A 12,971-nucleotide genomic window follows, 5' to 3' on the forward strand; every position below is an offset into this window, starting at 1 on the left:
GTCCTCGATCCAGTCGTTCTGGCGGAGCAGTTCCAGCTCCTTGCCGTCTCAGGCTGCTTCATGTCCGTGGCACTGTTGCATCAAACCCTCGATCTCGCGCCTCAGTTATTCCGCAAGCTCCGTGTTCTGCAGGTTGGCGGAGAGACCTCTCACTATGAGAATCTGCAAAGAGTAAAATCTGTCAACCCATCGATCCGCATCCTCAACGCTTACGGCCCGACGGAGACTTGTGTCTTCGCCGCCACGTTCTGGATTGACGTTTCCAGCATGCCCGTGTCTGGTCCTGTGCCCATTGGACGACCCATGCCAACCGTTCAGACTCTCATTGTTGACACACAGGGCCGGCTGGTGCCACCGGGCGCGGTCGGTGAGCTGATCATTGGCGGTGCTGGCGTCGGTCCAGGATACTTGAGGAGGCCGAAGGAGACCACCGAGTCCTTCGTTGAGCTTGGGTTCGATGAACTCGATCAGAGTGTCGCCCGGTATTATCGTACAGTATGTCACTTCCGTATGCCCCTCCCTTACACGTCTAATGACTTATCTACAGGGTGACGCTGTGAGATGGGGCCCAGACGGACTGCTGCATTTCGTCGGGAGGATGAATGCTGGCCAGATCAAGATCCGCGGACAGCGACTGGAGCTCTCGGAGATCGAGGCGGCTATTCGCCGAACCGGCTTGGCTAACGATGCCGCAGTCGTTCATCTCAAGTCCCACAGAGACAAGAACGACCTGCTTATTGTGTACGCTGTCGCTGCTGCGCCAACATCTGCCTCGCAGTCTCATTCCCTCTCCCTACGACTTTTCGAGTCGCTGCGCAAGACTCTTCCTTCGTACATGATCCCCCATCTCGTGCGCTGGATCCCGACTCTTCCTCTGACGCCTAACGGCAAGGTGGACCGCCATCAGCTCCGAGCTCGTGCCGCCGCTGACGCTGATAGCATGCTGGATGATGCTGCGGAGGAAAACGATTCCGGCGAACCCGCAGATGAGGTCGAGGAGCGGCTCTGTAGGATTATAGAGGTTCTTCTCGGTCGCACACCAATCCGCCGATCTTCGAACTTCTTCAACGCAGGCGGCCATTCGCTCCTCGCCTCTCGCTTGGTATTCCGGATACAAGAAGCCTTCGATGTGTCGTTCACTCTGATGAATGTCTTCAACATGCCCGTGGTCAAGGCAATGGCGGAGAAGATCAGGGAAGCGATCGCTGCCAAGGCATCCGACCAACCATCGACAACTCCGACGACTGCTCCAGCATCTGAGAAGTTCAACGTACTCCCATTGCTCGTCTTTTCTGAAGAACCTCGCAGGCCGTTCTTGTTCTGTGTCCCCATGGCCACTGGTCTCGGCCACATATTCGCCGCATTGTCCCGTTCCACCGACCTGTTCAACGTCATCGCTCTCAACGACCCTGGGTATGTCGTACTCGACGACTTGCCCCAGGACCGGCCGTCAACAGATCATGCCAGCGCCCTGCGTAACTCGGTCATGCATACGATCGAGAATCAAGCCAAGTACTACTACGCGAGGATCGTCGAGGAGCTGGGCCGTGTTAGCAGTGCCACGCCCGGCAACGCGCCGTTCAACATCTTGGGCTACTCTTACGGCGGGCACGTCGCAGTCGAGGTGGCGCGTCTCGCGCAGGGCGAGGGCTGGACTGTCAACCTCTTCATACTCGATACGTCAGCGCACCCGGTGCACGAGACCAAGCTGACGCAACCGCAGACCGAAGAGGCTTCACTCATTGTCCTCCCAGCTGTGATGAGCGCGGTTGGATTGCCGTTTGGCAACATGGGCGAGCAGGGTGCACGCCTCAAGCGCGACATCGAGGCTCGCGCCCTCGCCAACTTCCATTCGCTCCATGCGCATGTGATGCCGCGGTACAAGGGACACGTCACGCTTTTCCGCACGGAGTCGAATGCTGGCCACGGGTTCGTCCCGCTCGTTGGTTCGTTGGATGAGGTTCTCCTGCAAGGGAATCACTACCATTTACTCGAAGAAGAATCTGGGAATTTGTCCGTGATCAGTGCCAAAGTTTCTGCAGTTATCGGTGCATAGGTTTAGTCGTCTTGACTCAATTTTTTTGTAAATCTCAGTTGTATTACATTGTTAGTTATTTTATGTAGCATCGAATTCATCTTCATTCAAATGCAGACAGCTAGGCCGTTCGTGACAAGGCTAGAGGCTGGACAGTGCTTCTTCACGCGCGATCTCAGACCGCCAGTGTGCGTCTTGCCTCGCGACTTGTCCCTCCACTACGATACACTGTTTCTCGTCGGCAACGACTCGCTCGACGATATCTTGGTGCAGCAAAACTCGAAGATCTTCCGAGATGGAATTCTCTTCTAAGCGGGAGAGGAATCCTTAGGACATGGGTTGGTGAGTAGCTTAGCGGACCGTCTCTGAGGTCATTACTTTGCGTGTATCCGTACTGCAGTGCGTGTCGCAACCGAGCGGGGGGAGACACTAGCGGGCAGGCAATTCAAGCCAAATTTTGAGAGTATTGCTGCAGATGAATAAGCCAAGGGCTGCGAGCCAAACAATGATAGCAGTTGCTGAGGGCAGCTCGCACGCGGATGTGGTAAATTTAAGACTCTGCGGCAATCCGAGATGCTGCGACTCGTTTTTCGTGATTATTGCCGCAGGAGGCTATCCCTTGCGAGAGCCAGGGTCGACGCTGGAGAACAACACGACGGCTCGCCCTCGACGCGTCGTATCACTCTGGCGTCGGCTGGCGCGGCCATGGCTCTAGAATTTGGAACCTTGCACGGGCAAAATGCGATGAATGCAAAGACGAAACAAAAAATTAGGTGAAATGTACTAGGTAATGGACGACGGACGGCGCGTTGAGGACCTGGGCGGTGGTGGTGGTCGAGTCGAACGCGCGTCGCGCGGGCTTGCCAAAGGACGCGTCGACGGAACGCCGGATGGAGCACAAATAAGACCAAATATCTAAACGTGACCAGACCCTAGACTGGACCGTAACCGATACTCTGCCCAATACTTGCATACGTTCGTCCTGAGCTGCGTATATCGGAATCGAGGATGACCCATTTGTCAAGATGAAAAGCACTGGCGGACTCCCGCGCGGCTGCGGGTCCCAGATAGTACACTGAGCGCGCGCAAGCGTTGCTCCTGAACACATATGCGAGCGACGATGGCAAGTCTTTGCAAAGTTCTCGAGCGATAGTTCTGCGATATAGATGCGGTTCTACAGGTTTACACGCGTCAAGATGCTGATCTTTTTGCCAGAGCCTCAGTGGTCTCGCGGCGCAAGTCGAGCAGATATCATCATGCACGGTATACACCCTTTCCGAGCTTAAAGGCGTAAAGATTCCCGCGACGCGACGGTCCTCGAGCAACCAGTAACCTGCACATTGGCAGTGTGTTAGCCACATGCATGACCTTACAGCACTAGAACATGTCTTGCCTCGCAACTGGTCTCTCCACCATGCCAGTGCGTCGTATCTCGCCGATGACGACCCGATCGATGAGACTTTGGCTGCAAAGAAAGCTGGCAGATCCCTCAGTATGAGATTCTTTGCTTGCCCAAGAAACTCTAACTTGGTCGATGTCGCGTTGGAGTCTGGGGGAGAGACTGGAGGGCCGAGGAAGCGCGAACGATAGCGTATACGGTTTGACGGTTCAGCATTTGTCTGCTAGCGTTGAAGATCATAGCCGGCTGATCCGCGTCCGCGGTCTTGAACATGTCATGTCATCCTAATTACCCTTGCGCAACTTGGAATCTTGAGAGCCGAGGCGTTTAGCACTGATCTAGGAATCAAATCCATGCCGCACACCCTTGTCAATCTCGAAGCTTGCAAAGAACCTCTCCACACCCTCCTGCACAACACTACTCAACTGGTTCTTTAAGAACCCGCCTCTTCGCGGATCCAGTGATCGAGGTCGAGACGTCGGCAGCGACGTGTCGCCGTCGCGGCCTCCCCTTGAAGGAGCAGAGGACGGATACGACCCTAGGCGAAGAAGCCTTGGGACACAGCTTAGTGAGTAGCTTGGCGAGCCATCTCAGGGGCCATCACCTCGCATGTGTTCGTACTGAGATGCCTGCGAGCCGTACCCGAGCGGCCGCATCAACAAGCGACCCGAGTGGCAGGGGAGGCACTAGCAGGCAGACGATTGAGGTCAGATTGTGAGAACATTATTGCAAGTAAAGGAGACAAAAGATGGTGAAAGTTGTTTGGGGCAGCACAGTACGCAGACGCGGAGCATCAAGAGAGAGCTCTCCTTGTCGTTGTGCTCCCATGCTCAAGAGCGCGTGCCGCGGGCATAAAGCTTCGATATCAGCGATATATCACCATCGATCCTTGTCTCGACCCTGCGCCAGCCCGCGTTCTTGTAGAGGGTCCGCGGAACAGGGTCCAGAGCTTTGCGCGGGAAGGGCAAAGTGGCGGCAAATCACTTGCTGCAAAAAAGTGCGTGGTGTATGAGTAGTTGCATCGGCAAACCCCTTCACGCATTGGTCCCTGGGCTGCAACAGTCACTGGCGGACATCTTCTTAAACCTACCGCATTGCCTGATCGCCGATACCCAACTTGTGTTTTTCCCCCATGCTACCAAATAGCACCGAAGAACACGACACCGCCTCACGCAGGACGCGCGGAGGCTGCGGCGCGGCCGTCGCACCAGAGCATTGAGCTCGCAGACTGTTCTGGATGCAGAAACGGAAAAAAAAGGTACGCGACAAGAGCTAGACCACGGACGGCGCGTTGAGGTCGAGACTCAAGAATGCGGTCTTGCGCGACACGCCGACGGGGCGCCAGATGGAATACAAATATTAACATGAGGCAACCAGCTGGAGACTCTGCACCGCATTGTAACCGACACCCCGATGCCAGTGCCCGCGTACACCTATTGCTATCGAGATCAACATCGAGTCGGGGACGATGTGGCTGCCGAGACGAGAAGCTTGGCGGGCTCTTAGATGCAGCGGCACGCCGCATTTCCGGATGGCACTCTGGGCGTAAGCACTAGCGTTGCTCTTGAACGGCCGGACTACGATGATGGCCCTTTCAGGCTCTCAAACCACCAGTTGCGCCATGTACGTGCGTATATCCGTCATTTGCTGGCATATACGACTGACATTGTGGGTCCTGGGTTCACAGCCTGGCCTGAAGCAACTGGCAGCAAGGCGAGTCAATCTCTTCATCGGCCCGAGGCCAATCAGCTTGCGTGACTCACGCCAGCTTTCGTGTCATATCGGCTCAACCTGACTGCCAGGATACTATACTAAACGGCGGCGAGTGTGACTGTGGCCCTGTGAGTACAGCCGTGGTGATAACGGCTGACTCACGATTCTTGGCAATATTTGAAGGTGGGGGCCGGCGACAGCATCGATGACCGCAGCCGTTACGTAGCAACCCCAGTAGCCCCCGAGTCATCGGCGGAGATGGGCCGCCGTGAGATTCGCGGCACTCACGGACCCTTTTTGCATTCAGCACCGGCAGGGCAGCTAGCTTTCCAACAGAACCCGCGGAAGCATGTTCTGCCAAGATCCCGATCGCGTCGCGGGGCAGAGATATTCCGCCAGTAGAGCCACCTCGACGAGTCTCGGCGTTGCGCTGCCGGTAACGGGATTCTTGCAAGACATTGCGGGAACTATCGGCGCATCAGTGCCACGAAGACGCCACGAAGCTTCCACCTGCGCAGTAGGCTATCAACTTGAGTCAAAAAGGATCGCTGGCAGGACGTATGACTCTCGCCACTTCTGGCCATCTTCGCTACCCTGCCGCGCCTAGAAAATAGATGGATATCTGTCAAAAGCTACCCCACAACTTTAAGGTTTCAACGGTAAATGACAGCTCGTGGAGCGGCACCATGCATAGTGTGGCTGGCTGGAAAACATTGCGCCATCTTCGGTCACAAGCGCCTTAGCAGATCAATGAAATAACGGATCGGTTCAAATAAAACTCGAGCGGGAATAAAAGGGCGTCTTATAGCCGCATGACCAAATTGACGGCACTTTGACAGCTGAAACGCTAATATTGGCAGCTGGACCCAGCCGGCCAGCGCCGGCAATCTGGCAGAACACTGGCTCCGGCCGTCTCCAGATGAACGACTGAATAGTTGGGCGACATACGGGTGCATAAATGGCAGATGTATTGTCGCGGATCCCAGGGTGACGGGCTCTTATCAGCCGACATACGGCAGCAGCGCCCAGGGTAGTACCTGGATGCCGTACAGTCAGACTAGCCCAAAGGCTGACCTGAGTGCTGAGACTCCGTAGGTGCGATTCCTTCTTCCGCTGTGCATTCATCAGGAAAACATCTTGAATCTGACAGTGATGGTGGGCAATAAAAACCTGCTTTCGGGCCCTTACCCCCACTTTCCAAGTTTCGCGATTTTGAGAGGAATTGACTCCTGGTACTGCTTAGCACCTTAGAAGGAGATTAGAAAATTTTTGCTCGGTCTATGTTGTGCCAGATAGTGAAAACAATTGGTTCTGAGGAATTGCATGAGCTGACTCTAGACGCACGGGGAGCCGCTGACGCGACCCGGCGCGACCTGACGCGATTTGACGAACCTGTGTCAAGGCTCCGCACGCCTTCAAGTTGTCTGATGGCTATACGTACAATTTGGCGTGCAGATGTACATGTACTTCTCACAGACAGTTCCTCGTTCCTGTTGATCTCTCTTAAACGTTGGTACAGATCCCGCAAAATACGGAATTAGTGCTCCAGGGCAGTACATAAAGACCGCACATGGTTAACCATGCCTTAGCCCAGGTACTACCAGCGAAATCCGCCAGGCAGTGCAACACTGGTATCTTCAGAACTTACGAAACTGTTTTGTCTGTATCCTCCGATCGCAATCGTTCTCGCACACGTCTACAACCATGGGAGACCAACCTGAACTCAAGACCGCCCCTGGCACTCGGCCTAATGTCGCCTTCGACGCTCTTCGTGGTTGCGTGCCCGTCGAGTTCCCTGCCGACAGCCACCTCGCCGATTCAAACTTCCTCGCCGATTCCGTCGCATCCTTGACCGTTGCCAATGACCTGTATACCCGGCTACTTGCCTTCAGCGACCAAGTCTCTGCCTCTCTGCACGAAATCCTGCTCGTTGCCGTCCGTATCCTGCATCTCCGCTACTCTGGCGTAGTCCGCGCCGCCATCGGTACGAGTTTTTTATTACTTGCAGTCCGCGGCACATCGAACTAAACATGGGATCCAGGGGTGGATGACTGTGGAAAGCCTGGGGAGGCCCTGGCTATCTGCCTGCAGGTCGAGGACGGAGATAAGTTTGCGGAGGTTGTCCGGGCTACCCATAAGCTTGTGTCGTCCTTAGAGCGCAATACACTTCCGTTCGAGGCCGTTCTGCCACAGCTTGTCACCAATAGACGCAGCCTTCGTGGTGTTGTCCTCCCTGTGCTCGTGCATCTTGGCGATGTCCCCGTCGGTGGCACAGCAAACGGGTAAGTTCGTGAGCTTATATTGGCGTCTATGCGACTCAATGACTCGTCGGTAGCTTATTTGCCATGGTATGGAACGCCCGTCCCTCCGCGGACCATCTGCGTGTGAACGTGAGCTTTGACCCGACTCGCTTCGGGCCGGACACCATCCACACCTTCCTCGATAACCTTCTCGACGTGCTCACGGCTATCGCTACCGACCCCGATCGCACAGTCGATGACGTCCAGTTCTCCCATCCGCTCGAGCAGCTCGTCGCAGCAAACATTCCAGTCCATCCTGCGCCAGTCCCCCTACAGCCTCGTCCCACGCTCACCCAAGCTTTCTCAGAAGCCGTTGCTGCCCACCATGACCTCCCAGCGCTCATCGACGGAGACCTCACCTTGACTTACCGCGAAGTCGATATCCTCGCTTCTATTCTCTCTCAGCGGATCTTGGAGGCCACGAAACATCAAGAAATATATGCCTTCGCGTCCTTCTGCATCCCCTCGGGAGCCATCGCCATCTTGACCATCCTTGCTATCGTGAAGAGCGGCGCTGCATATGTTCCTCTCGACGTACGCTTCCCTGAGGAACGCCTTGAGTCGCTGGTTGAAGATTCTGGTGCATCTCTTGTCATAACCACCTGGGATTCGCCTTCGTTTAACTTCGATCGTGAGCGCGTCGCACATCTTGACGTTACCAGCTTCCTCGATGAACGAAAGTCGCTCCTTGCTGCGTCTGCCCACAAGGAGCGCGACGGATCTCTCTCGCCCGCCTCGCCCGCGGAGTCTTCAGAAGACGTCGCCTACGTACTCTACACCAGCGGCAGCACTGGCAAGCCCAAGGGCGTGCTCATCAAACAGTCCTCCGTCGTCGCCTTCGCCACCAACACCGACATCTTCAAGTGGGGCCCGGGACAACGCGTCGCGCAGGTCAACAATATCGCCTGGGACGCGAGCGTCATCGACGTGTGGGCCTCGTTCCTGCTCGGCGCGACGCTCGTGTGCTTCGACCGCTTCGACGTGCTCGACCCGCCCGCGCTCGCGCGGCGCTTTCGTGCGGCGCACATCGACGGCTGCCTCGTGCCCACCCCGCTCTTCCGCCAGTTCGCGGCCACATGCCCGGACGTCTTCCGCGGGCTCACGCAGATCTTGACCGGCGGCGAGGCGCTCGACTACGCGACGCTTCGCCAGGCGCGCACGGCAGCCCCGCACGTCGCGTTCACGAACGCGTACGGTCCGACCGAGGCGTGCGTCATGGCGTCGACTTTCGATGTTCTGCCCGGCGACGACGACGTGCCGGTCGCGGGGCCCATGCCCATCGGCCGTCCCCTCAAGACATGTCAGGCGCTCGTCATTGATCGCTATGGGCGTCTCGTGCCGCCGGGCGTCATCGGCGAGCTGGTCGTCGGCGGCGAGGGCGTCGCCAAGGGTTACCTCAACCGTCCCGCCGAGACTGCGGGCGCGTTCGTCGAGCTGCGCATCGATGGTCTGTCCGGGAACACGAGATTCTATCGCACGGTGCGCAGCAACTGTTGTGGATTCGGTGCATGGACTGACTTATATTCGCATATTTGCAGGGCGATGCCGTGCGCTGGTGCGACGGACAGCTGCAGTTCATGGGCAGGATGAATGCCGGGCAGATCAAGATACGTGGGCAGAGGCTGGAGCTGGGCGAAATCGAGGCCACCATTCTCCGCACTGAGCTCGTTACCGCTGCCGGCGTCAGCTACCACAAACCGGCCAATGGCAACAACCCTAACCTTATCGCATATGTTGTTTTCGACGATGAGAAGAAACCCGAGGATCAAGTCAGAGATCACGATACGGCGGCTGCAGCGTCGAATGATGCTTCTGAGATTGTGGAAGTATGGAGGGAAGCGTATGACGACATGTATGCCGCATACGATCTGTGAGTTTTCTCGACCTCGTCAGCATATCTTCTTCGCTAATCATTGTTCGAACTCAGAGCAAAGGCACGCGCAGACTTCTCAGGATGGGACAGTCTGGTCACGAAAGAACCCATTCCGAAGCTTGAGATGACTGGTCAGTTGACCCCTCGGTACTTTGAGCATCTGAGGAGCCTAACGAAACTTATCAGCGTGGCTCCACGATACCCTTCGACCGTTCTATCAGCAGCGCCCGCGAACCGCCTTCGAGATCGGCTGCGGTATCGGCATCTTCGTCCACCAGATCCTTCCCTCTGTCGACCGCATGTGGGCCATTGAGCCCTCGGCAGAGGCAGCCAAGCGCCTGGAGGATGAGCTGAAGGGACTCGGATTGGGCGACAAGGCATCGATCTGGCATGCTGCCGCCGACGAGATCTCCAAACTCCCTGCATTTGACGCGGACTTTGCGTTCATGAACTCTGTCGTTCAGTACTTCCCGTCGGAAGCCTACCTGCATCAGGCCATCATCGACATCGTCGGCAAGTGTGCCTCTGGGGCTCGTGTTCTCATCGGAGACGTGTGCAGCCTTCCCTTCGACAGCCTGCTGAACATTGACATTGCCGTTTACCGCTGGCGGCATGAGCTCGGGTCGCGGACGCTCCAAGATCTTCGTGACGAGATCCTCAACCACGCGAAGTATCGGTCGGAGCTAGCAGTCGACCCTTCCTTCTTCACGAACCTTCGTCGTACCATCCCCGCCATAGCGCATGTCGAGATTGTGCCGAAAGCAATCGAGTATTGCAACGAGCTCAGCCAGTTCCGTTACCAAGTCATCCTCCACGTCAACCAGGAGCTGTCCCTGATCGTCCCTCCTGCCTGGCACGACTACGGAGCGCTGCGGTGGAAGGACTCGGATCTCGAGAATGCCCTGCAGGACTTCGTCGCCGGCGGCGAGAACATTCTGGCTGTAGAACACATCCCGAATCGCTTCCTGTCTTGGGAGCTCGCAGCGGCGACGGTCGTCTTCTCGTCTTCGCCAGACCGCTTCTCCAATCTTGCCTCGGTGCTTCCTCCGAACATGGGAGCTGCAGCCGCGCGGGGCTGGTCTGCGTGGGACCTGGAGCGTCTCGCTGAGCAGTACGGGGTGACAGTCAGCCTGAGCGTCGCCCGCCAGAGGGAGACGACGACTCTCGACGCGGTCTTCATCAAGGGTTCCCCTGACGCCGGTACCCGCGTTGCGTTCAAGACCGTCGACGATGACGACGCGTCCGTCCCTCCGTTCGCCGCTTCCAAGCTGCAGGAGCTGATTTTCAGAATGCAGCTGGAGGAAGATGTTCTGCAACGGCTGAGGGTGATGCTGCCGTCCTACATGGTCCCTGACCAGGTCTTCTCAGTCCGCGCCCTTCCACTCCAGCCCAGCGGCAAGCTCGATCGGCGACAACTGGCGGCGATGGCAGAGAAGGATACCAGCTGGGGTGTCCGCAGAGCTACCGGGAGCGCACAAGACGTCGCGCCTGCGGACGAGATGGAAGCTCGACTGTGCAAGATCTTCGGCGACCTCCTGTCACTTCAAGTGGTTTCACCTCTCGCGAGCTTCTTCAACATCGGAGGGCACTCGTTGCTGGCGACACGACTCAAGTCCGCGCTCGAATCGGAGTTCCAAGTCACCGTCCTGCTGAAGACGATCTTCGCCTACCCCAGTCCTAGGGGACTTGCGGCCAGTATCCGAGAACTCGTCGCATCCGGCTCGTCGCACAAGCCCGCCATGCGAATTGCGGCGCCATCTGACGGAACATACTATCCCCTATCATTTGCCCAAGATCGGCTCTGGTTCCTCGCGCAGCTGGCGTATTTTGGCTCGCAGGATATCTGCTACAATAGTCCTTACACCCTCAAGTTGGAAGGTCGTCTGGACGTCGACGCTCTCGAGCGTACCATTCAAGCGATCGTCTCTCGTCACGAAGTCCTTCGCACCATCTTCGTCGAGGTTGATTATGCGCCAGCTACTCACGTGGTCGATTTCTGTCCCCGCCTCGAGATCGTGCCCCTGGCCTCAGATACCGACGAGGAGACCGTCAGCGCACTAACAAGGGAACATGCCAGACGCCCGTTCTCACTCGACATCGAACCCTCGTTCCGCGCAACTTTGTTCAAGCTCTCTCACCAGTGCTCCTACCTGCTTCTATGCATGCATCACATTGTGATCGACGGTTTCTCCCTTGATGTTCTTCATCATGAGCTGTCCGACATCTACGCCGCCTTCTCTGCCGGCAATGACCATGCTCTTTCCCCGCTGCGGATTCAGTACAAGGAATTCGCACAATGGCAGCGGTCGGAAGATTTCGAGCGCCTGCTGGACCCTCAGATCGAGTACTGGACGAAGCAGCTCAGAGGCACTCAGCCTGCGGAGTTGCCAACGGACTTCCCACGACCTCAGCACCTTAGCCATGAGGGGAAGACGCACTACGCTCACTTCCCCGCAGAACTACACATCGGGCTGGAACGAATCTGCAAGCAGGAGCGTGTGACGATGTTCATGCTCCTCTCGGCTGCCTTCCGCATCGTCCAATTCCAGCTCACCGGCCAAACCGACGCCTCCTTCGCTTTCCCGATAGCTAATCGCAATCGTCTCGAGACCGAGAGGCTCATCGGGTTCTTCGTCAACACGCAGATCCTCCGGCTGAAAGTCCGTCCCGGTATGACGTTCCTGGAGCTCCTCCATCAAGCGCGCGACCTCTCCTTGGCCGCGTTCGAATATCAGGACATGCCGTTCGAGCGGATCGTCTCGATCCTCAACCCGACTCGTGACCTCAGTCGCAACCCGCTGGCGCACATCGTGGTCGTGTACCAGACCGTGAAGACTGCTCCATTCTCCGTAGGAGACATCAATGCTTCCGTTGCGCGGGTCGATATGGAGCTGACGAGGTTCGACATGGAAATCCACTTCTTCCCCAGGGACGACATCCTGCACGTCGAGATTGTGTACAGCACCGATTTGTTCAAGAAAGAGACCATCGTCGACCTGATGGATCGGATACAGGAAGTTCTATATCAAGTCGTCGACGACGTGCACTTCTCTATTGACTCATCGCAATCTTCGAGGCTTCGTCAAGCTACCCCATCTGACGTGACAGCGTATCTGCGCGACTATGTTCCCTGCGAATTCCCTCTCGACTTGCCCAGATGTCCGGACAGTGCGTCCCTGCGGCGCGATACGTACTCTTTCGTCCTGCCGCCAACCGTCTGCGACGCACTTCGGGCCTCATCAATGGGCGAGAAGGAACTCCTCGCACTGTACCTCACCGCTCTCTCTATGCTCAACCACCGATACACTCGCCAAGAAGACATCACGATTGGTGCGTTCACTTCTGTCTTTGTGTGCGGAAAATAAGCTAACCTCCGTGCTCAGGGCTTGTGACGGACGAGTCGGTGGATATCGTCCCCGCTCGCCTTACCGTTCACCGCGATGCCATACTCTCGGCTCTTCTCGACGATGCGCAGGCCTCGGTGAAGAGAGCGTCCAGATTTTCAGCAGTATCCATCAAGGATGTATCCGCCGCTATGCAGAGACAGCAGAAGTCGTCGCCGTCGTCTGTCGTTCGTGTCGCGCTTTCCCAAGGCTCAAATAGCGCTGATATGCCATTGTCAAGGGAGCTAGGGTTTGTCGTTCTACCATC

General features: G+C 56.8%; 1 protein-coding gene across 1 annotated transcript in view; it reads left to right on the forward strand.

Annotated features, from left to right (window-relative positions):
* The window catches only part of PHACADRAFT_264276 (uncharacterized protein), a 36,675-nt gene that overhangs the window by 20,637 nt on the left and 3,067 nt on the right, over nucleotides 1–12,971 (forward strand). The window contains exons 2-6 of the mRNA XM_007400984.1: nucleotides 7,483–8,926; nucleotides 8,986–9,317; nucleotides 9,375–9,451; nucleotides 9,507–12,650; nucleotides 12,704–12,953. Of these exons, the coding sequence (XP_007401046.1) occupies nucleotides 7,493–8,926; nucleotides 8,986–9,317; nucleotides 9,375–9,451; nucleotides 9,507–12,650; nucleotides 12,704–12,953 (5,237 nt within the window). The 5' untranslated portion in view covers nucleotides 7,483–7,492. The remainder of the gene's footprint in view (nucleotides 1–7,482; nucleotides 8,927–8,985; nucleotides 9,318–9,374; nucleotides 9,452–9,506; nucleotides 12,651–12,703; nucleotides 12,954–12,971) is intronic.

The sequence above is a fragment of the Phanerochaete carnosa genome (assembly GCF_000300595.1).
Source record: "Phanerochaete carnosa HHB-10118-sp unplaced genomic scaffold PHACAscaffold_11, whole genome shotgun sequence".
NCBI lineage: Eukaryota > Fungi > Basidiomycota > Agaricomycetes > Polyporales > Phanerochaetaceae > Phanerochaete > Phanerochaete carnosa.